The sequence below is a fragment of the Carassius gibelio genome, chromosome A2 (genome assembly GCF_023724105.1).
Source record: "Carassius gibelio isolate Cgi1373 ecotype wild population from Czech Republic chromosome A2, carGib1.2-hapl.c, whole genome shotgun sequence".
In the NCBI taxonomy this organism is placed as follows: domain Eukaryota; kingdom Metazoa; phylum Chordata; class Actinopteri; order Cypriniformes; family Cyprinidae; genus Carassius; species Carassius gibelio.
Window position 1 is genome coordinate 23,660,117 of NC_068372.1, and position 26,903 is coordinate 23,687,019.

At 38.6% G+C, this 26,903-nt stretch overlaps 1 protein-coding gene across 5 annotated transcripts in view; it reads right to left on the minus strand.

Moving 5' to 3' along the window:
* Nucleotides 1-26,903, minus strand: part of spsb4a (splA/ryanodine receptor domain and SOCS box containing 4a) — a 60,360-nt gene that overhangs the window by 28,477 nt on the left and 4,980 nt on the right. Inside the window, exons 1-2 of one of the 5 annotated variants that reach the window (XR_008147606.1) lie at nt 9,602-10,028; nt 12-885 (exon numbers count right to left, since the gene is read on the minus strand). Coding sequence is in view for 4 of the 5 variants with exons in the window: in XM_052531038.1 (XP_052386998.1) it covers nt 12-717 (706 nt within the window). In the remaining variant the exon portion in view is untranslated. Of the gene's footprint in view, nt 1-11; nt 886-9,601; nt 10,058-16,958; nt 17,073-26,903 lie in introns of those variants that run through there. The other 4 variants (XM_052531038.1, XM_052531017.1, XM_052531028.1 and 1 more) reach the window with 4 other exon arrangements.

The following is a 26,903-nucleotide window of genomic DNA, read 5'->3' on the forward strand; positions in this document are numbered from 1 at the left end:
TGTATACTTACGATCTAGGCCATTGATGTAGCGCATGGTGATTTCACAGTGGCCCCACACTGCACTGACAATGGGGTACAGCTTTTTGCCCTTAAGACCTCTGAAGGCCACTCCAAGGTACTGTCCATCCACTATGAAGCTCAACGTGCCCTCATCCATGTCCAGCACTACTATCAAGGCATCTGGCAGCACAAAGGCCTCCTCTGGCTCCAGAAAGCTTGGGTATGTGGGTGCAGAAGAGGCTGGTCGGTTCTTACTGTTATGGTAGAGCTTGTTTCGTCCCAGGTCCCAGCCCCAGGACTCACTATCACTTCCAACTAAAGAAGTGTAACCCACTGAGTGCAAAGGGGCATCTGGTGTGGCCACACCCACCACCGCATGTGTGCCCCGTTGCCTAACAGGCCAATTGATCCTCCAAACATGGAGTCCTCGCGTGTATCCCACCCGTCCACGAATGCCATCAGTACTCTGGGCAACAGGATGCCGATGGAAGGTGAGTTTGTCGTCATCCTTGATGAAGATATTAAGCGAGCGGTCATCCGGGTTCCAGGCATGTCGAAGCTGCTGCTCATACGGAGCAGGGGGCATGTCCAGTAGTAAGTCCAGCCGGGCTGGCTTGAAGAAATCTGGACCTCTAAGTTCCCTCCTCAGGGGCCTGTAGGATGGCTCCCCACGTACATCCACAGACTTGATGCTCCCTGAGATCTTCTGGCCCATGGCTTGGCTGGTTGGACAGGGGTAGAGAGGAGGAAAGGGGTGGTGCAATAGAGGGGCTGGTCTACCGGGGTCCGCTGTTACCTCATCAAAGCACCAAAACGACAGCCTGAGGCCCCCAAACTAACATCAGCGTCTGGCAGTGGCGATAGTGCCAGCCTTACTGGAACCCTAGGAAAAAACACATAAAAATATGTCATCAGAACAGCAATATTTAGACAGATCATAGAGTGCCTCTAGAATTACTAAGTGTGAATCTCAATGGTATTAAGGATAAAAAGGATAAAGGAAATAAAGGAAGAACATAAACAAGAAGAAAATAAGATGAGCAGAAAGAGAGGGTCATTGCCAACCACAGCATGACAGCATGTGAGAATCTGCCATGGGAAAGGATGCAATAATGAATGCTGCAGGTGAGAACGAGACACCGTCTGTATGACATACAGAAACACTGAACACGCATATATTCACACATGACAAGACATCACCTCTAGCTCAAAAACAGCCCAGCTTATGTCAAAACAGAGCAATACAGACCCACACATATTGCATTAAAAAAAAATCTTATATAAACGGTATTCATTCAAAAGAGCTATAGCCACTTCAAACAAACATTTTTAACTTATGACATTTGAATAAGGCAATAAAACCATTGGTTGCCATAAGTAAATAAATAAATGGAAAAATAACTTGAAGAAAACTGAGCCATGCTTGTTTATGCAAAACCTTCTGCCACAATGTGTGGGTGTGGGTGACAGTTGCTAGGGTCTTTTGGGTGGTTTCTAAGGTGTTGCATGGAGTCAAAAATTCCCATGATATTCTCATCTCTAAATATGGCTTGGGAGTTCAATGTCTCCACTAATGTAAAATTATTTAGATTGTTCGTCTGATTGCCTAAAAAGGTAATTATCAGTCTCAGATAATTGAAATGCAAATTTTCAGACATCATTACTGTCTGCAACACAAATGGCACGGGATGAGTTACATGCATAATTTGTCCTTAATACTACCTCAATGACCCAAAGTAAGATTATCAGCAACAGAAAAAATGGAAGCCTAAATAGAGCATTATTTATTTCTAGGTTCCTGTGAGTAAGTGTGAGAGAAGGAAAAAGAGAGAGAACAAAGGAGAGAGATTCAGTTCGCATCAACCTCAATGTCACAAAAGTACCTACACATTAAAAGCTCATTTTAGAGTGTGCCAGAAATGCAATACTGATATATGAAATGCTAGCAGGAACTTCCTGTTACAGTAAGTGATACATGGTCTTTTTCCTGGAATGAGAAAGTCTCATCCCACGAATGAGCTCTACAAAAAAGACTTTAGGGGATGTTTATATAAAATGTGTTTTTGTGTCCGCTGCATTGTGCTATTTGTGAAGTATCTAACCATTGTAAAGCACCTAACTTTTTCTTCATTGCCATGAGTGCAGTTTTTTTTATTTTTTATATATATATATATATATATATATATAGGTGATAAACAGCAGTATTTATCTGTTCACATAAAATATCAACATTTCACTATAAAAATGACAAAATGCATCACAGAGAATTTCAGGAATTTAACTGAATGAAATTAAAATAAACCAGTGAATAGTTTATCCACTTAATATGAATCATTAAATAAATCTAATAAGTGACAGAAGAGTGTGTTTGATCATTAGCTGTTTGCATGATACAAAGTAACAAAACAGCATTGTGTCATGTTAGACTACTACTTGTCAGACTACAGTTCATTACTGGACAAGCTATAATATATTAAAAATAGCAAAGCTACGCTACTAAAGTATGTGGGCAGTGGCAGTGAGTTAGAAGTGTCATTTCCTTTAGTTTCTCCACAGCAGTGCCGGACAACAAATTCACACTCTGTCAGACAAACAGTCATCATGCACATTGGTCACCAACACAAAGGAAAAAGGTCACATTTACTGTACATGTACACAAACACACATCAGACAGTCTCAACACATTAAGGTCACTAAGAAAGAGAGAGAGCTGAATTCAGACGACAGGAAGGAGGTTAGCCAGACGGGCAGACAGTCAGAGCCTGGAATCCTGAGTAAGTGTTACCAATATCAAAGGAAAAATAAATGAGGTCATGAAAGAAGTAGGATAGAATGTGTATGTGTATATGTGTGTGTGTGAGAGAGAGAATGAATGAGAAAAAGAGAGGTTGCTGCCCTAACATGCCACTCACAGCTATCAAAACGTGTGCTAGGAGTCGGGGTGTTAGGTTTTCCGTATCGTATTTCAGAGCTGGAGAGGCTCCTGCGGAAGGGCACAAAGGGTTTCACAGTCTTACTGCTGTGCAGAAGCACAGTAATGTGTTTCATTCAGGTTGTGTTTGGTTCAGAGCACACACGTCAGTTTAACTAACATTCCCTCACTCAGACCACTGTAGTCTCTAATAACGGTAATAAACACTGACGCAAACATAATTACGCCATTAGTCTGGGAGTTGTAGACAGACTTTCAAACACTGTTCTAACATTAGTAATTAGAATTGTAAAACAAGGTCTGAAAAAAGATTTAATACACTGATGATGTAACAAAAAGCTTTTTGTGAATCAATTCATTCCATTAAGCACCGGAAAATTGCTACATACACATAAAATTGATCAAACTGAAACATTAGGATGATTAAAAAATCTTCTCCTAATGCCCACTGTTTCCCACATATTTCTATATTTAGGTTTACATAAAATCTCCTATATCAACCATCACCTAAAATAGCTTAACTTTTAACCGCTTACAACAAAGATGAATGAATGAACAAGAGGGACAGATAGACACAGATGGACAGACTGGCAGACAGACAGATGGATGATAAACTGAAAAACTGAAACAATGATAAACATAAGACCGATAGATAGACAGAGATAGACACAGACAGAGACCGATAGATAGAACAGAGAACAGATAGAACTATAGAGAGAATGATAGAACAGCTGCTGCAAATAGACAGACAGAACGACAGAGAGATAGATAGCTTGTGTTTCATTGCGTCACAGAAGAGTGACTAAATCAAGCTGTGAGACGATGACCACATGGCATGACTGTATCGTGCCTTTTGCCATTACACTGCTGATATATAAAAGGCCAACGACAAGCCGGGAAGTGATAAAAAAAAAAAAAAGTTCACTACATCAGTTACACAGGGGTAATGATCCCAAACCATATGGGACACGACTAATGTAACTATAACAACCTTATTCTAATGGACCGCTGATGTGCTGTCTCCATCTGCTTAGCCATGCGAGAAAAGACTACATATAAAAGCAGTCTGCCAGGACCATCCGTCTCCGCATGGGAAAATGCCCATTTGTGCTGACTTATCTATTAGAAAAACAAAAGCACTCCGTTGGTGAGCGTATCAAAGGGATGGGGCTGCTATGGCTATAAATCAAAGAAAAATGAAGCAGAAGTCAAAACAACCCTGGTGTAATTGTGCCCTGTGGCTCTTCTACCGCAATGTCTTCAATCAGGCCAAATGGGTCTTTTTTCTGTGCTTATTGAAATAATGCGGATGAAGAATGAAAGACGAAACGGACACATTTAGTTTTTTTTTTACTCCATTCTTCAATCTGCAACAATTTTGGGTAATGAACATCTTCCTCAACTCGCCATTCCACACTCAAGGCCCCATTTGTTTTGCTTGCCCCATCATAAAGATAGCATTTTTTTGTTTTCAGGCCTGCGTAATTGAATTTTTCACCGCTGCATTGAGTGTTTGGTGAACGCCCCAGGACTCAAGAGTTTGTAGCTGTTCTGCATGACACTGTTTAGTCTACTGGCCATTATTGTGTACATCTACATGTGAATTTGTTTATGCTTCAGCACCCATCAGACCCTCAGCACACTTTTTCCTCGCAAGCTGTGGCACACAGGAGCTTGTGTTTCCCTTCTGGATGGTGATGGGTCTGTGATAAAGCGAGCGCCTGGGGTCTGGACCATTACCTGCGTTACCCTGGCCACCTGAGACATGATGGACACACACTCCTCTAGCCACCAGTGGCTTTGATGGGTAGGAACACACATTCCCCATCTGTTGTTTATCTTTGCATCCTCTCTCTCTATTATTTAATCGGAAACATCTCGTCTTCCTCTGTGGAGAAGCTGAGATTGTTAGCTAGAATAAGTGAAAGTTAACGTGCCTGCCGTTTTCGACTCGTACATTACACATCACACCCTGATGTCACGTGTCTTTACGGGACCTTTACGGGTTGTGCGTGAACTCAAGCACATATCCTAGGTAATCACTGGCAGGGTGAAAGTGCAAAATCTAGCGACCCGGGAACAATTCCCGGGACACATTACCCATGTATTTTCCGGAATCGCAGTGTGAAAGGGGCTTTGGTTACATAATGTAACCTTCATTCCCAGAAGAAGGGAATGGAGACTGACTGAATCCTTACTTACTGGACGATCTGGTTGCAGTAGTTTACAGCTCATGGGGGGAAGTTTTTCAGGGAATTTTCAGTGAATAACAACCTGAACTTTGTTGCTATTACACAAAATGATTGTATGGCTTTAGAATATTATTATTATACACTACCATTCAAATGTTCAGGGGCAATAGATTTTTTTTATAAAGAAATTAATATTTTTATTCGGCAAGGATGCATTGAATAATTAAAAGTGACAGTAAAGAAATTTTGTATGGTAGTTTAGAGCGTGGATTGTATGGTTTATTTTTATAATGCTTTTGCAACCTATTTGAAGCTTGAAAGCCTCATACTATACAATCCTTTGAAATACCAATTTGTTGAGCAATTTTCATTCTTACTCAATTCCTAAACTAGCAAAAACCCAACACACCATCTACGAGTATGACATGGTTTTCCCAGCAGCGTTAACATTGCATTTTTGTCCATCCTTTCCCTCTGTCTTGTTTTCCTCCCCACCCCCACCCTTACCAATCTCCCTGTCCCTCTCTCATTGTCACTTACACAAACGGCAGATCAGCAAAACTCATGTCCAGTGCTCGATCATCGAGGTGGTTCAGAGGGAACAGGACAGACAGCCATATGGTCACATGTTCCCCCATGCCTCTGTCCACCTACACAGTCCTAATTAAACAAACCTACCCCATAGAGACACACTGCCGGCACACACACACACACACACACACACGCACGTGGCGTGAGAGAAATTCTCTCACAACAGGCATCTGTTGAAGCAGGCTGTGCTGTTTTTCTGTTCAGAACATTCTGGAATCAAGTATAAGCCAAGTGCCGTGTTTAGTAATAAAATCATGAAATGATTGTGTACTCTGTGTGTATAAGTGCCTGTGTGAGAGAGAAAGTTCCCAATATGACATGTTCTGATGGGCAAGATGTTGTTCTGAAGTGACACACAAGCAGATGAATCTAGCGATCGCCCTTGGAGGCTGTCACATCAAAGTGGATAAATGTGAACCTTACGAAATCGCTGCTTTCGATTAGAATTCAGATATCGTTTACAACGAATGTGGCTACTCATAACAGCAAAACCTCGCATGACGCTAATTTTAATTTAACCCATGCCTCATCTGCATCCTAAAATACCAGTCATACAGAGCATACATATTCTTAAACGAGAACAGAAAGGAAATGACTGCATATGAACATCACAATACTGGTCACAAGAGTAACATCAAATGTGAGAATATTTCCTAACCAGATTTCCTAAGCAATTTCTCTGTCAACGCTAAATGCACTTAAGCGCACTTTAAAAAGACGATTTTAAGTTCGCCTAAAGCAATTCATCCTTTTAAAATGTCATACAAATGCTTTAGTCGGACTGAAATCGCACAATTTTCGTGAAGTCAGAATAACAGCCCAAGACAATGGAATATGTAAACAACATTTACATTTACTGAAAGGCATGATGGGACAATCAGATCATAAGTGGGGCAGGATTTTGGATGAATGGGGTTTTCACAAATATAGGAATAGAAACCCTGACAAAATGCTATGTCTTCTGTTGCAATTGTTGCTGGTAAGGTCACAAAGTCAGAAACTGTTAAACATCCAAACCTCCAATACCGTTGAAACATTTGAGGTCAAGTTTACTAAGTCTTTAAATTTAATTATCCATGTACATACTATATCCTTTCGATGTCAAAGCTGAATTTTCACACATTATACCAGTCTTCTGTGTCATATGGTCCTCCATAAATTATTCGGTCCCACTTTATATTAGGTGGCCTTAACTACATAATAAATAAGTACAATGTACTGTTTGTGTTTATATTGTATTGTACAACACTTTTGCTGCTATTGAGGTGGGATAGGGGTAAGGTTAGGGAGAGGGTTGGAGGTATGGGTAAGTTTAAGGGTGGGTTAAGGTGTGAAGTATGGGTCAACAGTGTAATTATGAATGTAATTACATAAATTAAATACAGATGTAATTACATGTAGTTTTTTTTTTATATAAGTACAATGTAAAAACGTACACAATAAGTACACTGTACTAAATTATTAATTAAAATGTAAGTACATAGTAGTTAATGCCACTTAATATAAAGTGGGTCCAATTATTCTAATATGCTGATTTGGTGCTCAATAAACTTTTATTATAATAATCAATGCTGAAAACAGTTGTGCTGCAATCCTTTGAATTTTTGAACAGTAGTGTATGTGACAAATATTTCCCATACAAGATTCAATTATATTTCTTCCTGACTAGCAAAACAAGTCCATATTATAAACAAATGCAATATAACCATACAATAAATACCACAATAAAACTCAATTTAATTAAACTATGTCGACTTCAAGCATCTATTTGTCACCAGAAAGCCAACAGAACATCCCAAACCTTTGTGCCAAGGTTAAATCTGATTTTCATTAAATGTGTCTTTTTTTTCCGTACTTCATGTTAATCTGTTCCAAATATCTCACAATATAATTTCCCATTCAATTTCCCTGTGCCTAGAAGCTCAAAAGTCTTCAGCGAGAACATCAGATGCAGCTATGTGGAGGAAGAGTGTAAATATAAAACGCATCCATCGAAGTCCAGGCTTTCTGACAACCCAAAAGCCATTTATCACTGTGACAAAAATGTCCACCCCCAACCCAACACCGGTAATCACAATCACACTAACACACACACACACACACACACACACAGAGCCTTGAGGCAGATGTGCAAGCCCACCTCCTGTCCTTTCAAACCCTTAAGCTGCTCAGACACACACACACACACATACGCTTCTGGCACTAATCCAATGGTCCTCTCCAAAGGAGGGACACTGACTGGTTGAAAGGCAAATGGTTGTGTTGCTCTTCACACGACTAACAGCTGAGCTCTAAGCTCTCCCAGAAGAGCCTCTCTCCACAGAGCAGCTCCAGTCAGCTCTTTCCAGCCCACTGCTCTCAGACAACACACTCAGTGATTAAAGCAGTCCCACTGCCCTCCTCGTCCCACACACACCTTGTGCCTCCGTCCCACACTGCTCGCAACACACATACACAAATACATGCAGACACACATGCAGAGATCACGTGAAATCATCAAGGTTTTTGGACATCCACCATAGAAAATTACTATGTTAAACATTTAGTACTTTGGTATACAAGTAGTGAGGTAATATTGCAGTATTTTAGAACATGTAATGTGGTAATAAAATAGAAATTTCACTGAATGTGAATATGGTAATCTTTCTGCACCATACTGAAATAACACTGAAAGACATGTATTCCCATTGCATTTCAATGCATTAAACAATGGCAATACCATGTTTTTTTTTTTTTTTTTGGTGTGTGGGGGGGGGGGGGGGGGGGGCTATAATAATATACTTGCATACTAGTAGTATCCATTAAAAAAGTACTTGGTTCCACAGTTCAGTTATGGCATTCATGCATTCATGTACCATTGTATTTACATGGTACTTCATGGTCTTCCAAGTATAAGCAAAAATATCATTACCATGATGTCTATGATACGCATCATGATAACACCAAAGTAAAATCTTTCAGTACAATCAAAGCACCTCAGTTTTGCCATGGCTTTTTAGTATCATGGCTGTTGTTTTACAAGTAATGCAAAAATGGGAATGTAAAAAAACACAAATGGTATTACCATCTGATATCACCACTGTACCATATACCACCATGGTACTTTTTGTAAGAGATGCCCCACTGCCCTCAGCACAAAAACACACACACACACACACACACACAAACATATACACAGTCTGTTCCATAAACACACAGCCACACGCGCGCAAACAGACACAGGCAAATCCATAAGCTGCGCATGCACACACACAACGAACACAATGAAAAGCATTCAAATCTGCTCCGCGGGCTAAGAGTCAGCCAGCGCTGTGGGAACGTTTCCTCTGTACAGCAAACCAGAAGAAAGAGAAATTTAAACGATAGCTGTGACGCGCAACGCAGGGAGGAGAAGATCCAGCCATCCTCTAATCACCTTATCTGATTGTCCACAGCAGCTGAAAAAAACATCAACCATGGGTTAAAGTAAAAATACTTCTCTTTCCAACCCGCACAAGCAATCTATCCTCAAGAGCAGGACCCGGGCACCATTCCTACGACCCCAATGCTGCATTCAGGGCTCCCTGGAGCTCAGAAAGTATCAAATGTGTGGAAATCCCAGGTTTATAAACATCACGGCCAGTTGTAACATCCAACACAAAGAAAAGTCTGTATCCTTGCTGAGTATCCTTTCCAGGGTGGATCAAACCTCAATTAAAGGATCAAACCTCTATTAGGGGAATAAAAGACAACGGGGAAATGCCAGAAAGCGGGAGCTAGAAAGAAAGAGTGCACAGAGGTAACCCAAACAGCCCAAAGCAAGCAGGGAAGGAATGAAAGATCAAAGGATAGTTTCTCATCAAGTTCTTCATTGCACTCAAACACACACAAACACAAACACCGACCCGGTTGTGATGGTCTCCCCGGCAGAACTCCCCGGTCTTCACCAGTTCAGGGAAAAAAACAAGGAAACCCCAAGGAATAAAGGACGAAAGGAGCTCCTCTCTTTGTGAGAAGGAGCGCACACTAGTTTTTTTCCTCTTTGCTCGGTCTCCCTGCTGAAGAAGGAGAAAAGAAGCTTCTCCCCAGAGACGTAACCCCCCCACCCCCTCCCTGAGGTTAATCCCAGCCGTGACAGCCTCCGTCCCACTCCGCACTCCTTACTCCGTCCTGTGTCGCAGCTCCAGCTCCGGCTCCGGCTCCAAAGCCTAGCTCAGTGGCCCGAAAGAGAGAGAAAGGGAAGGAGAGAGAGAAAGAGGACAGACAACAGTGCGAGCAGCAGCGTGAGAGCTGCCTCATGATGAAAGGCGATCCGCTGATCTCATCAAGTAGGGACAACAGGCAAACAGAGAGAGGGGAGGACACGCCCCTTACCCCACCCCCGAAACATGCATCCTCCTCGCCACAGTCTTTCACACTTTCAGCTCAGCCAATCAGCTGAGAGCTACTCATAAACACACATGCTTTGAGTCTCCAGCATGTTACTTCTAACACTCGGATATCGGTTTTGAAAGATAATTTGACTTCAGCTCCAGTGGCAAAATGTTATGAGGATGTAGCATTATTATGCTTATTGCCCAACATAAAATATTCAATTTTAACACTGCTTAGAAAAAAAAATGGCTCTATCCAGATAGGAGAGTTTGTGTTTTACAGATTTCCTTTGATGATTTGAATCCTGTTTAAAGTTAACAAAACAAAAACAAAGAACCACTGTAGAAATTATGGCACAAATGATAAATATATATATATATATATATATATATATATATATATATATATATATATATATATATATATATATATATATATATATATATATATATATATATATATATATAACTCAAGGTGAGCTAATCCTGTTTGCATGGGAATATCTGTGATTATGCCATTTTGCTAGTTTACTGGGTAAAACTTGTTCAAAATGATTATACACTGCTTACATCCAACACAGCATAAAAAGAAAAATTACTTTAATTCAATAAAATTAACTCTGTGAGAATCAACAATGAACTTTCCTTAATCACATGTGCAATATTTTATTTATATTGCATAGCATGGTACATATCAAATGTTTTATATATATATATATATATATGAAATGCACACATTCAGACAACATATGATCTCACTATAATGAAATAAATAAACAAATACACAATACAATAAAATACTAAATAAATTTAAAATAAATAATACATAAAATAATAAATAATAGAAAATATAACACTATATAATAAAGATACAAAATAAAAAGATAAAGAAAATAAAATTCAATAAAATAAAATACTAAGACAAAACAGATGTGGGTTTCTTTTGTGATATTTGCTTTCCTCAAAAATAAATTAAAACAAGTACACACATCTCATAAGTATGTATTTAGCATACATTTACTTACATTTATTAATTTAGCAGATGCTTTTCTCCCACAAAGCAACTTATACCTAATAGCTATTCCAGTTAACTGATGTGCAAAAAAAACAAAAAACAAAAACAAAAAAACAAGCCTATACTGGTCTGGATAACTCTTCTAGACAACATTTTGCTAACTGGACTTGATCTCTACATACACTAACCCCACATCTTTAGGTCAAACATTTTACAGGCACACTTCTGAGTCAAGCTCCAGATCTTGAATAAACACCATATCAGTCCTCAGTCCAGCAAGCCCCATCCAACCCCGAAACGCACTCAAATCACCCTGAGACACCCTGAATTTAGTCTTTCAGGGTGATGTGAGTTTCCTGACCATTTCCACCAAGGCCACACACAAAATGAAAGGTCTGCAGCAGTAAAGAGAGAGTGAGTTGCTCTTGCACTACCCCCTTTCACCCTCTTGCTGAAAACTCAATCAGCCTTTTCAAAAGTGCTGACCCACTCTCCAGGAAGCTCAATCTGAACGAAGTGCAAGTTGCCATGAAAACACACTCAGTTTTGAATGATCAACTGCACCAGACATACTTCATGCCTAAAGCACAAACTGTGCAAATAAGCTACATGTAAAAACATTAAGTTACAAACAAGGAAAATGAAGTGCAATAGTCAGGTTCTGGAAGTAAAGATCTCATTCATTTCATCCATACAGGAACAGATTTGTAACAGTATGTCTGTCTGTTTTTAAAAGTATATAATTACTGTTTGCTACAAGGTTGTTAATCAAGGGTATTTGTTTTGTTGAAGCCACCAGCCTATATCATAATCATGTTTCAACAGAAAAACTGCATTGCCCATGATTCTGCCATGAAATCTCCACCAATCAGAGAATCAAATTTTATATTGTTAACACACACACACACACACACACGTATATATCCATTGCTTTTAATGTGATCAGGTTATTTACAATGCTTTTTGGATTGGAATTGCAGTTCCTTTTCTAGTTCTATACTAAAGGCCAGTCACAAATAAGGGCCAATCCCATCAATATATAATGCTGAAACTTCCCGTTTCAAAAGTAAATACACAGGAAAGAAAACTGCACTCATCAAGCATCTTGCCTCGAGCCTCCAGTGCAACGGGGTTCTGTTTGTACTGTTAAGTGTTCCTTCAAATCGCAGTTTGCAACCAAACTCCTACCCATTACTCCAGCATTCATTGTCTTTCTCCTCTTTCTCTCTCTTTGTTGACCCATTGCAGTGGCTGGCTGTGTAAATTGCCTCCTCGTTTTCTGCTTCAGGGCGTTTTAACACTTTTGGGCCAGCATGTGGTGGGGGAACAGGAGAGATGGGAGGGACTTGTGTTAATCTATCAGACAATAGTGGAAGACCCCCTTCCACAAAGAGATAATGGCCCAGCGGACTGAGCGGAGGGCTCCATCAGAGTGGTCTTTGTATAATAAAGTGGAGTGGGAGGGGGGCCAGGCACACCTCCCGGCGACACAGGTGTCACAAACAAAGCCCCGCAATTGTCCGAGCTCCAATGCTGGAGGACAGAGAGGAGAGGGGTAGAAAGGAGAGGATGAGAGGGCAGTCAAAAATGATGCTCATCTGGCAGTTACAAAACTGCCCCTGGACAGATGGCAAATAAGAGTGTGGGTCATGTGGTGACAGATATGATGACACATATTCAGAAAGCAGACATTATCAACAAGCAAGCAAGGTTCAGATTACAATTACAGATCACACGTACAGCACACACACACACACAGAGATGGATGGATCCAAGAGGAAGCAACTATATTGCCCTTCTCTTTGTTGTATGACACAATAGCCCCTTACATCAAAGTGAGGCTACACATGGAAAACTCTGCCACCCCCTCTATTCGGGCACTCGGTGCAAAAAAACAACAACAAAAAACAGACCAGCTGGATCCACACTGATATCATTTACTGCACAAAACACAAACAAAATCATCTGCACACAGATATTTTACTCTGAACACACACACACACACACACACACACACACACACACAGGTTAAAATGTTGAACAGCTTATGTACTGTCAGAGCATCTAGCACTACATAAAGTTGTAGAGTATTATAAGATAAATGATATATAAAATCCAGTATATGTATGTTTATAATAATCTAATTAGTTATTGTATTATAATACATTTTGAATAAACAATGTGAGTGTGTGTGTGTGTGTTTGTGCATATTTACTTATAATAACACATAAAATGTGTTTGTGTACACACACACACACACACACATATAAATAAATAAACACATTTGCATTTGTAACAAAGCAGACTAAATGAAAATGATTCATGATTCAATCACTTGAAAGATTCTAATCAGAACCAAAGATTCTGTTCATGAATAACCATTTCATATCAAATCTTAATTAAAAAGAAAAAAAAAAAAAAAAATGTTCTTTTATATAACTACTTTTCAAAAAAAATTTATAATGTGAAAGCACCCATTGAAATATTTTATATCGAACTGGTTGCGTGGTGTAAGTGTCTGTGTACAGTTGCATTTCCTAATTTCCCAGAAATCCCACAGATACTGATATAAAGATTTGCACAAATATATTTGTCCACAAAAAGGGAGTGATATATTTATATAGTGAATAATATAAAGAAAAAAATCCAGGTAGATTAAACATACACACCATAGACTGCCAACAAGACAAACCACCATACAAAACGTACCTAAAAACAGACTTCAAAACACACACACACACTCCAGAGAACAAACACAGGACATTCCAAATAAAACATTCCAGGACACAGTCACAGAGAGAAACCAAAATAACAGACACACTCAAATCACAGACACCATACCACTCAAACACATGACATCGTCTTCCAGTAGCGAGAAACAAGCTCATTTAAACACTGCTCGTACACACATGGTTTAAGAGATCTGGCAACAAGAAGCAATGCTCCATTTGTCTCTTAGCTTCGATCGGGGTGTTATAATTCTGAAGCTTCTCATCAATATGACATCTGAATTTGCAGAGTACAGCGTCAGGCTATACATCTGGGAAGGGAACAGAATCAATGCCTTAAGTGGTGGAGAAGTGGGTTCAGAGCTTAGACACAAGGATGGGAGATAAAATAAACGATAAATTTGACAAGACAACCTTCCTTCTTGCCAAAATCTCCTTCCTCTGTTCCTTACATTCCAGCCACACTTTAATCTTCCATTTCAGGTACAGCTTCCTTCCTGTATGAGTATGTTCAAATTCAATTTCATCCCTCAGATGATGCCGGAATGATCATATTTACAAGATGAAGACAAATGAACATTTCACTGGCATCTTTACTAGTTGAGATACACTACCATTAAAGGAAAATTCAAGTGATTAAAAGTAACAGTAAAGACATTTAACCCTCTACATTACGACTAAATCTTCACATCAGGCGACTAAATAATAACTGTTAAAATGGGTTTAAATCAGGACAGACAGCAGTTTCAATATATTTGCAGCAATTTCTAGTAATTATTAAACCATAATGTGCATTGATAACTGCTGACTACGCTTTACAATAGCATTTTATTCAAGGGAGTAATAGAGCATGTCGTTTTCAAATAAGCCTGAAGGACTTGATTAGTTGGATCAGGTGTGTTTAATCAGGGTTAAATATAAACTCTGCAGGGTTCCAGCCCTCCAGGAATTGAGGTTGACACCCCTGGCATACACGGTTGATTTATGCTTTTATACTTTTTATTTCTAATTAATAAAATTCATCACAGTTTTCCCAAAATTGTAAGGACATTAATGAATCACACATTTTAAAGTTTATTTTTATATTTACATTGGTAACATTAAAAGACTTGTTTGAGTCACAGAGTATTTTTAATAAATTAGCTGAGTGAACTGTGTGCAAAATGAACTGTGTGTAAAATCTTCTTTGTGATTAGAAGATTTGATTCACTGTGAGGATTTAAAAGTCACATCATTCTGTGTAGAGGATCTTACCCTGCATACTATCCATCATTCATACATACTATCCATCCTAAATAGTATGTGAAATTAGAATAAGTGCGTCACAAAGCATAGTATGATGAAAAGAGTATACTGAAAATTCCTGAATGGTCTACGGTTTCAGAAAGATTTTTGAACTGTGGATCCGTGCACACTCTAATGGCTAATCTTGCCCACAATCCACTGCGCTTTGGTGAAGGATTTGGTTCAGAACAACAAACACGAATGGAACAACTAAAAACATGGTAGAAGTGCACGACCGATGGCACGGTAGAGAGGTTTAGATGAAGGTGATTGAGTAACTAATAATCAACATTTAACCTGGTAAAAAATAAATAAAATAAATAATAATAATATATATATATATATATAATGTTATGTGTTACAATTCATCTGCACCAACAATTTGAACATTTGTGTGTACTTTTTTCTTCACCAAAATAGTGCATACTTTAAGGGCATAGTACAAGCAGGCACATTGGGACACAACATTAGAGTTTACAGCATTTGCCCCATGCCCTTTTATTTGAGGTCATGTCCTCTCTAATCTAAGTGTCTTTATGTGTCATTATGTCCTTGTTCTCTTATTGCAGTCCACAACAGTGACAGTGGGGGTCTCTGTCTCCGTGACTGTTTGTAAGGTCAGGGGAGGGCTAAGAGGTCAGGGTTTAATCAGTATAATGGCCTCTAGTACATCTCTTTTCCCCCGATGACCTCAAAAACTGGCCACTGTGATCCCCGTGGCAGCTGTTGATCTGTGTTTGACCCTAAAACCACCCTCAATAAGATGATCCAATCCCTGTCCTATTGCCACCTCCACTGGCCCTAATACCCCAACAGACACACATTTGGGATAATGAGGATAAATCTTAAAGCCCTAAATGCACTCAAACAGAATGGATGAGCTTGGTATACAGTGACAATAGCCGTTTCCATCCAAGCTGCATATTTAATTTATTCGAATAAAGCGATAATCATAAAAATAATTTGTAAATAAAGCAGCACATATCATATATTCAAGAAAACAAAAAACATCTCTTTCAGAGAAACTGCTGTAATTTACAAATAGAAATGGAAGTAGTAGTAACTAGGCCATTCATTGTGGGTCTTTTATTTATAAACATAATAAAATACTTTCTAGACATATTAAAGCATGCAGAACATGCAAACATTTTTTCAAAGTTCATGTTTTCTAGGGATTGGTGGCAGATGTCTGGAGTGTGAATGTCCCTTCTGGGAGGTGCTATTAGCCAATCAACCCAGTGTTTTTTCTTAGCTTTTGTGTGTGTGTGAACTGAGTCACATAACCTGATGCAGTCACATGACTTATTTTATTTAAAGGTGACATTACATGAAAATCTAACTTTTTCCAGGGTTTAAGTGCTATTATCAGGTCCCCGGTGAATCAACCAATCAAGGAAACATGAAAAAGATTAACTTTGTTTTGGTAATCCTTTTTCTGCAAGCATCTGCAAAAATAAGCACGTCTGATTTCGCTCCCCTGGTGACATGGCAAAGGGATATCATTACAATAATCATGCCCCTTAATCTGTAAATTTACACCCAGGGTGCGGTCATTTTGATTTCACAAGTGGCAATGGTGTACCAGCTCTAATGCCATGGTGAAAGTTTAAGCTGTTCTGTCTTTGGCTGGACAGACGAGAACAGAACACTATTTAGAGGCCCAGCCTCAGAGGAGACAAGAGAGCAGTGGATTTATTCATTTATTTACTTACATAAGTAAATTGCTACTGCCACACAGATCTAAAATAAACATGCAATTTTTTTCTCAGCCGTTGACCTTCACAGACATAACCTACTGTTTTTGTAACTCGTGTTTTTAACGTAAACTTCTGTGTGAATGAGAACTTAATTTAATACTCACAAGCTGTGTGTTGTCTGCTTTCTGTCCATTTGCTTTGTATTTGTAACGTACACTCAGAAAACATTATATCATAAGTTTAAACTCATAAGGTATAAAACGCATGATTTCAGCGATATAAACATGATAATCAGAACCAAAACAGCTATTTTTAGCAGGTCCGAGCTGTTATGGCAGCTGCTCTATACTGGAAAAGGGGCGGGGAGCAGCAGCTCATTTGCATTTAAAGAGACATGCCCGAAAAACAGCATGTTTCTGCTGCCACTCAAAATAGGTAATAACCAAGCGGCAACCTCCCGCTCTCTCTTGTGAAGCCAACAAGGAAGTGACTAAAACTGTAATTCATCGACTGGCCGCTTGAGGCTGGCTGCAAAAGGGAGTCAATCCCATAGATTCCCCATGTTAAAATGCCCACCTTTACAGCAGAAAAAAACATGTTTACAGCCTGGTGCAAAATATTATTTTGGTCTATATAGCTAATTTTGCCCTTCATGACAGCTGTGAGGGGGGTGATTTTTTTTTATAACTCATCCATTTAAATCATATTAAACCTTAAAGTTCTGCATAATTAAGGTATCGGTGCTGCTTTCACTGCCGTCATGCTAGGTGGGCATGACTTCAGCAACCAGCTCCCGCCTTTTTGCCCATAGAAGCATATAGTCCATAGAAGCAACGGGACAAAATTGTTCAACAACGTCTGCAAGATTCGGTGGGTAATTCATATTTCTCTTGGCACAGCGATTAGAAGACTTACAATTGTCAGACGGGTTGCTCACGTGACCTCTACGTCATCAAGCTCAGTTTGAGTCTGCGCAGTACGCTCGACCCCCAGGAAGTGCGTGCTTCTAATTGACCTCAATTGTCTCCGTTGAATCCAATGGGGTCGCTGTGTCCATTTCTTTTACTGTCTATGGTGGTGACGCGCTGCCAAGATGGCGACGGTCCGCTCTGCACACTTTAAGTTTCAAAAACACTCTTCAGGAGTCTACGGGTGACAGACACTACGTCCATGTTTTTATACAGGCTATGGTAATAACCCCAATGTGAATTTTATTAGGGGAACCCCAGCAAAAAAAAAATTATTTATCCCCCAGGGGACCCCCGTCGAAATGCAACTGGACTAGTTTTGAGTAGCAATTGGGTGGGTTTACTCCGAGGATTAGCACTAATTTTTTATATTTCAAATAAATGTTTCTCTTTTGAACTTTCTACTGAAAAAAAATTATCAACTATTTTAAACATTAACAATGAAAACAAACCATAATGATTTCTGAAGGATCATGTGACACTGAAGAAAAAAAGTCAACATTGCTATCATGGAAATAAATTACATTTTAAAATATATTAAAAAAGAAAGCAGCTATTTTATATTGTAAAAATATTTCCTAATATTACTTTTTATAGTGCTGTATTTTTTCATTTATTTTCTTAAAAGGCTGCTTAAGTTGACTTTATTTTGGATTAAGTTTTGTGTCAAAACCTCTGCAGACAGCTCTCTAGGTTTTGGAACAGAGCAGCTCTGTACCCTCTTTGCAATAGCATTAATTAAATAAAAATAAAAAAACAGAAACAAACCTTCTGTTCAAGTCAGGCATTGTCAAGGGCTTATCAGACCACAGAACAGAACCTGGCTGAATGTGTGCGTTTGTGTTATTCCACTCTCCTTTCTTTTAGCGTTATTACTGCAAAGTCTTTGTTCTGTTTAAGCCAAATAGCTGGCATGTGTTGTGGGTGTCGGGCCCTTGTAATTCAACCCTGGGCCCTGACATACAGGGAGTAGCAGATGGGGATGGCTGATTTTCAAATTCTATCTGCTGCTACTTCTCTCTCGCTCTCTTTCTCTGAAATATTCAGAGACTCACAGGCTCCTGTTACCTGCCTGGCCAGCAGACGAGGGCCTGCGGATCCACTTTCCTACCACAGTATCTCCAAGGGCAACAAGTACGGAGTGTGTGTCCGCATGTAAGAGAGAGCTCACGTTTGTTTGCAATGGTATATGCATATACAGAAGATGTACTTTCCTCTCCTCTTGCTCTCTTACCAATGTGTGTGTGGTCATTGTCGGACATTCACAGAGGCATTTGCATTATTTATTGTGCTGCTCCAGGTCTGTATAATCAAAAGGCGCCCGATACCGTTCTGAGGAACACATGACCTCAATTTGGTCTCATCTGGATTTTATAAAGCAATACTGCTTAAAGGGCACAAAGGGACACATTTAGGGGTCTCCACAAAAATGGGAGGGCCAAACTACCTCCAAATATTACTCTAGCCATAAGATAAATAAACTCAAGTGTTAGAAGGCGAGGAGTAAGTATTCAGTCCTGATCTGTTACCTACCAATTTACCTAGTTCCACCCACTTGCATTTCATCCATTATAAATGAATAAAACAATGCCACAGCCCTATTTGATCCACAGTGTCAACCTTTTTAAGAGGCCACATGTAACAATCACTTTCTTTCAAGTCTTCAACTCTTTTTAAAGGGGTCATATGATGCTGCTAAAAAAAACATTATTTGGTGTAATGAAATGTGTTTATGCGGTCTAAGGTTCAAAAAACTAAATTATTTTCCACATACTGTCCATCATTGTTTCTCCTCTATGCCCAGCCTTCTGAAACACATTGATTTTTACAAGGCTCATCGGTCTGAAAAAAGCGAGGTGTGCTCTGATTGGCCAGCTATCCAGTGCATTGGGGTTGGCTGAATACCTCAAGCGTGTGACGGAAATCTTACGCCCCTTAACATATTGTGATGCCCTGTCCAGCCAGAACGACAAGACATATATATTAAAACCCATTATAAATACGATATACCGTATTTTCCGGACTAAAGTCACACTTTTTTTCATAGTTTGGCTGGTCCTGCGACTTATAGTCAGGTGCGACTTATTTATCAAAATTTATTTGACATGAACCAAGAAAAATTAACCAAGAGAAAACATTACCGTCTACAGCCGAGAGAGGGCGCCCTCTCGCAGCTGTAGACGGTAATGTTTTCTCTTGGTTCTTGGTTATAAATAAATGAGACGTATAGTCCAGTGCGACTTGTATATGTTTTTTTTTTTCCTCATCATGACGTATTTTTGGACTGATGCGACTTCTACTTAGGTGCGACTTAAAGTCAGAAAAATACAGTAAACATGATTTTTAGTCGTGTCCAAACAAAGTAGTTTCGCTTTCTCAACGAAAACAGCGTCACAAGAGTGAGCCACGGCCTTGAGTGAGGGGAGGCCGGAGGTCTTGAGAATGGCGCGGACGGAGGATTATACGAAAGAGCGTCCGTTGGGCTTGCGGCAACCACATGTGATGACCCCGGGCTGGACTCCGCTTCATCAACAGTGAAAGCCGACCCAGTGATCCAAAGTGCAAAGTTGATGTATTTCCTCATTGACCAGCACGGATCAGCTCCAGGCATGACAAAGCGGATATCGTTCTCTTTTGGAAGGCCAAACAAAGTAGGTTTGCTTCTACAGTGAAACACACAGTGTCCATACGACATGACGGTGACGGCAACAAAAATACTACAACGAGAATAAAAGGTACTACTTCTTTCTTTGCGTTAACATCTGGGTGACATTATGCAAATCTTCCCACATAGTGAAGTAGAGATGTGGGGGTGTGTTAGAACAAGCCGTTTTAGTGGGGTGTGGATGAGTCTTAACTTATATAAAGAATATCTCTTTGGATTTGAGACTTTAGTCCTTGGAACTTTACAGACCTTCTTTATGCACCAAGAGCTTATAACACTCCAAAGAGAAAGGGGGGAAAAAAAAATCATATGACACATTATATGACCCCTTTAATAAAAAACAAGGAAAATTCTGCATTCCCTTCATAAATCTGTTAACCTCTTGGTCATCATCAATGGTGGAATGATCTTTCTAACTCCTTTAGAAAAGCTGATTATTTTTTATTCAGTCAAAAATTGGAAACATGTACAGCCACCATGGAGATCAAATGCTATTCAAAAAGATTCTGATGAAAAAGCCAAGATATGAATGATGGGCAAAAAGATGAGGCTGAACACTGAATACACACTTGCTTATTGGACACAATGAAGCACAAAAGGCCTGATATAGACTGAGTTCCTCACTGTCAACTTTTATACGCTGTTATTTTCAGTAATCAATATCGCTTCTATAGACCGTGTGATTGAAGGTTCATTTGGGAATGGATGAAAGGTCACTTTCGCTCCAAACAGCATGGCTGGAGTGTCTGTGTCTGAGCAAGACACATACTCCATCATGGTTAATGGAATGCACATGTAAGCAAACAAACAAACAAACATGGATCAGAGAACACCAAAGGTCACATGCCTTTTTCATGCGGGTCAAGTCTAAAAAATGAAGAGAATACATTTATGCAGAAATCTTAGCATTTGCACCAGGGGCGATACTAAGATTTCAGTAGTATATAAGCATTAACTGATGTGTCTACGAAATATTTATTGACTTATGGGAGGAAGTGTATGAAGGTATTTTTGATTCAAATTAACTGAGCACCTGTGGCAGTGTGATTTGTAGTTGTAGAGAAAAGCCACACATGTGTATCAGTAAATTTGAAGCCACAGAGATAAATGTTTTAAGAGTTGCAAACCTGTAGCCTTTTTTTCTCTCCCACAAACACAACACAACAGTTACACCTTCTCAAATTCTTCATTGCAGGTGCACAAATCCTATTCTACAAATCACACATTTAGAAACTCGTACGCTCACATTATTGAAACAATTGCTGCAGTGAATGTGGTGCAAAACGCATTTACACACCCGCATCAAGAAATGTGGAGTCGTGGAGAAATGTTGAACATCCGCAAATCAGTACGTGAATTCATCAAATGAGTGTTGCACACTTGTAGAATATTTTCTCAGAATGTCTTGTATATTTTTCTACCACAAACACAAAGTACATAACTACAGCTGCTTGAATCTGCTGCGATGAATCTCAAACACTGTTTTTTCGCTTTCAAGCGACAAGTTTCGCGCTCTCCCTTTTGCACTGAGATATTTGGTTCAAAAGTGATTTGTGCATCTGTAGAGGTAGTGGGCGGGACTGTTTAGAGATTACAGAATTTCAGCCAATCAGAAGAGCTTACTGAGCCGGTAGATATACGCCCCAAGCAGTTTTACGCCCCTGTTGTTCCTCATGCGTCCAGTAGGGGGAGGCAGTATGTTAGTATATGAGCCCAGTCATTTATAAGAACAGCAGACCATATCTATATGTATGATAGCAGCAGACCTTCTTGAAGCGATACGGATGAGGTATGTTAAATAATCTGCTAAAGTACTTGTTGTTGATTGTATTGTGTAATGATGCAACATTTATTATTTATAAAAGATTGATCAATTAAATAAGAAAGAATAGCGATATCAATTCAAAAGATGGATCAGTTTATTTTCGAGAGGCAAAAGTACTTGATTGAGTCAGATGTTCTGTCTGACTCAAACTTAACTAACCACAGTCTATCATCAATGGACAAAAAAAAAAAAAAAGAAACATGACATCCTGCCATTATTTATAAATAACCATTGTTTTCTACCACTATGCAACTTTTGCTTTTTTATTTATTTTTATCAGTGAGTGGGATCACTTTGACCGCAGGATAAAGAAACAATTAAAGAAGAGTGGCAAACCATTGGAGAGTCATCTACAGGAGTCATGCTGTTAAGAAATAACCAAGTCATGGTGTTAATAAATTTTTTTTGTGAACAACAATATTGTCTTTCTTTTAAATGACCCTTGGAACTTTAGAAAATTGTTAAATTTTGTTGGTCTTCATAAAATGCTATGTAGAACATGTTCTGTTGCTGTATAACGAGCAATTGTGAATTGTAAAGCAAATATTTCATTTAGGATCCATATGATTACACAGTACTGTATGTCTAATGGCCTGAATATGGTTAATATCTAAATATAACTTAATATAAATTCACAACATCATATATCAGTCAATCTCTGTATATAAAAACAGTTTATAAATATATATAAATAATAAATTTTACAGTAGGTCATAGGTCTGCAGCCTCCCCCTACTGGACGCATGAGGAACAACAGGGGCGTAAAACTGCTTGGGGCTATATCTACCGGCTCAGTAAGCTCTTCTGATTGGCTGAAATTCTGTAATCTCTAAACAGTCCCGCCCACTACCTCTACAGATGCACAAATCACTTTTGAACCAAATATCTCGGTGCAAAAGGGAGAGCGCGAAACTTGTCACTTGAAAGCGAAAAAACAGTGTTTGAGATTCATCGCAGCAGATTCAAGCAGCTGTAGTTATGTACTTTGTGTTTGTGGTAGAAAAATATACAAGACATTCTGAGAAAATATTCTACAAGTGTGCAACACTCATTTGATGAATTCACGTACTGATTTGCGGATGTTCAACATTTCTCCACGACTCCACATTTCTTGATGCGGGTGTGTAAATGCGTTTTGCACCACATTCACTGCAGCAATTGTTTCAAAAATGTGAGCGTACGAGTTTCTAAATGTGTGATTTGTAGAATAGGATTTGTGCACCTGCAATGAAGAATTTGAGAAGGTGTAACTGTTTGAGAAGGTGTAACTGTTGAGAAAAAAAGGCTACAGGTTTGCAACTCTTAAAACATTTCACTCTGTGACTTCAAATTTACTGATACACATGTGTGGCTTTTCTCTACAACTACAAATCACACTGCCACAGGTGCTCAGTTAATTTGAATCAAAAATACCTTCATAGAAGTGAGTTTGATGTTGACAAATGTGTTAAAAATGGCTTTATTCGCTGAAATAAACTTAAGACAAAAAAAAAAATAATAATAAATAATTATATATATATATATATATATATATATGAGAAACTGTAATAAAATAGTTTTAAATTAAATTTAAACTTACTAAAATTACTAAGCCAAACACTGAAAAAAATAAAGCTAAATTAAATAGTCTTAAAAGTGACACAAATGACAAAAACACATTATAAAATTACTCAAATATAAAAGCTAATTCCAAATATTAATATTATCTAAATAATACTAAAATACCACTGCATCTTTTATAGTAATAATAATCCTCTGACAAACATAATATATATAAATAAAGCATATAAAATATATATTTTATATATAATATATAAAAAGCATCACGAAAAGTCATGTCAAATTTCTTCCAACTTGATTTTATGAAAAATTTTACACACTATTTTATGGCTTAATTTTAATTTAATCTACCTGGATCATTTTACCCTGAAGGGAAAGGAAGGAAAATTAAGGATCTAGTTTCCATCATGACCCTGACACCTTTGCGCAAATAATTTTTTGTTTCCATGACAACTGTGAAATGACGGCATGGAAAGATAGTAGCACCATGCACGGCGAGAATGGCTTCCATGATATGGAAAGATAAGTGTGTTGGAGACAGCAGAGAGAGAGGTACGAAGACCAGAGGCAAAAAGTAGGCCAAAGAAAGAGCTAAGTATAATAAGTGTGCTACAGACAACTAATGTCCAGGGGCGGGTCTACGTGGTGGCCAGGGGGGGCACCGGCCCCCCCTGAAATTCGATTGGCCACCCCAGGTGCCCCCCCTATGTGATTGGTGAAGTTCGCAATTCAAAGAAGTGCAGCGTCTTCAGAGAAACAACGCTCGTCGCGATATTGGACTTAATTAATTAATTCTTGACCTGGGTCTTCAGTCTGTGATTAACTCACCTCGTGTCTGACAAGTCTTTGGGTTCAAATCATTCCTTAATCACGTGACAGACCCATGCGCTATTTCTGACATTTCTGTCACTGTGTTTTTGTTACTGTGTCTTGAGGATCTGTGGTGTTATTATTTTATAAATAAATAAAACCTTTTTATAAATAAAATATTGATTAATTTGTCTTTTTGACTGTCTATCAGTAAATAAACACTAGGCTATATAATAATCCAAGTATTTATAGCCTAGTTTAATTTTTAATCCATTTTTAATAATATATGTATAAGATGCTTGCTCAAAAAGGACATAATGACATAAATTAAAAGCAAACAACATTTTGAATCCTAAACAAGTAACACTACAGTTCTATAGTCTAATCTGAAGGGTGAACTCAAAAGACATAAATCATACAACACGGTCATTTTTGAAGATTAGAATCCACTGTAAAAAAACAACAAACAAAAAACAATCAAAGTGATGTCGCCGTCATAGAGACGACTCGTTCTTCCCTAGTCACATTAAATATTCGTCGTTCAAGAACGACACATCACAAGACACCAAACAAAGCAAAAGAGCTGGTAGGTAACCTTTATGTATGGTTTAATATGTTTGTATGGTTTTCTCAGATCAATGTTTTTACATTTTTACGAGGCTCTGCTCGCGTTGGTCGTGGTTGATTTCAATCGAACGTTCAGTCAACGTTTAATAAAACACAATAAAAGTAAAATACGCTGGGGGGCTATCAAACAATAAACAGTCATGTTGATTTGCATATTTTGTATCAGTTTATTTTGTGACAGTGACCACATATAGCAAGATTGCACCAAATGACAATATGCACAGAATGTTCCATAATAATAATTGTCTGGTGACACCTTACTTGTTAATGCATGAGAGTAAGTCAGTTAGAGAGTCAGTTAAATTGTCAGGCCTAACTTAACCATTTACACATGAAATGTTGTGGATGCATTCTGTGCATTTCATTTACAATTTGATTATTTTTTTTTTTTTTTTTTTTTGAGATTGAGAAAAACAGACACACATAAGTGTTTCTTTTGAAGGCAGGGAAGAGAGCAGTGGCAAGCCATGAAAAGAAGTAAAGATATAGGGAGTTTCTTTCAATGAAAAAAAAAAATAAATAAATATATGGGATGACAAAAACTAAATTAATCAAAAATGTGCTTTATTACTGCATTTGTTTACAAGTAACTTATTCAAGTTAATAATAATAATAAAATCAATAGGATATACGTAATACACTGTAGAATTTCGCTTTTTTTTTTTTGGCCACTGGCGGCCACCCCATTAGGAGGCAGTGCCCCAGCATGGCCCCCCCCACTGAAAATGCTCTAGACACGCCCCTGCTAATGTCGCCTTACAATGGCAGCACTCCCTGCCGAACAGGTCTGTCAATTCACTGCTAAATTTCCCAAGGGGTTTTGCAACAGCGCTCTGCACTTCCAGGCCTCTGGTGTGTGGAGTGCTGGGGGTTTCTGAGTCTTCTGCTCTACCTGAATTTACCAATGACGAGCACTGTGCAAATTAGGTCACAGGGTACGGTCAACAGCATAGGAAGGCTGATGACTCTCCCGATAGGAAGACTTGGATAAAAAAAAAAAAAAAAAGAGCAGGTTTTGTGGCAGCTTGATAGCTGTGTTTCTGACCTCTTGTCATCTCATTGTAAGAGTTTTCTATTTTACTGTGCACTGTATACTCAAGAGGTGTCAAAAGCAGCATAATGGTGAAATATAAGCAAGCTCTGTCAGAGTGTCAAAGGGTTTATAAAAAGCAACTGAAATTTAGCACAAAAAGACATTTGGTTCAGATTTGTAAGTTCTTGAGGGAGGGTTACTTTAACGTACACTACTGTTCAAAAGTCTGGGGTCAGTAGATTTAAAAAAGAAAATTGTAAATACTTATGTTGCATAAAATTGATCTGAACTTTCTATTATAAAGAACAATTTTATTTTTATTTTTTACATTGATAACGTTTAATGAGCAACAAATCATCATAATACAATAATCTCACAAGGATCATGTGTTGCTGGAGACAAGTAATGGCTGCTGAAAGACCCTACACTGGTGAGAGTACTTCATTCCTTTCATAGCTATTCCCATTTTCATGATATGTACAGGTAACCTTATTGAATCTTCTTTTTTTATATCTGTAATGGAATACAGTAACCTTTTTAAATTACATAACCTCATTTCGAGTCTGCTGTAACTTCTCAAGTCTGGGTTTATCACATTGTTGCATGTATCAAATAACACCT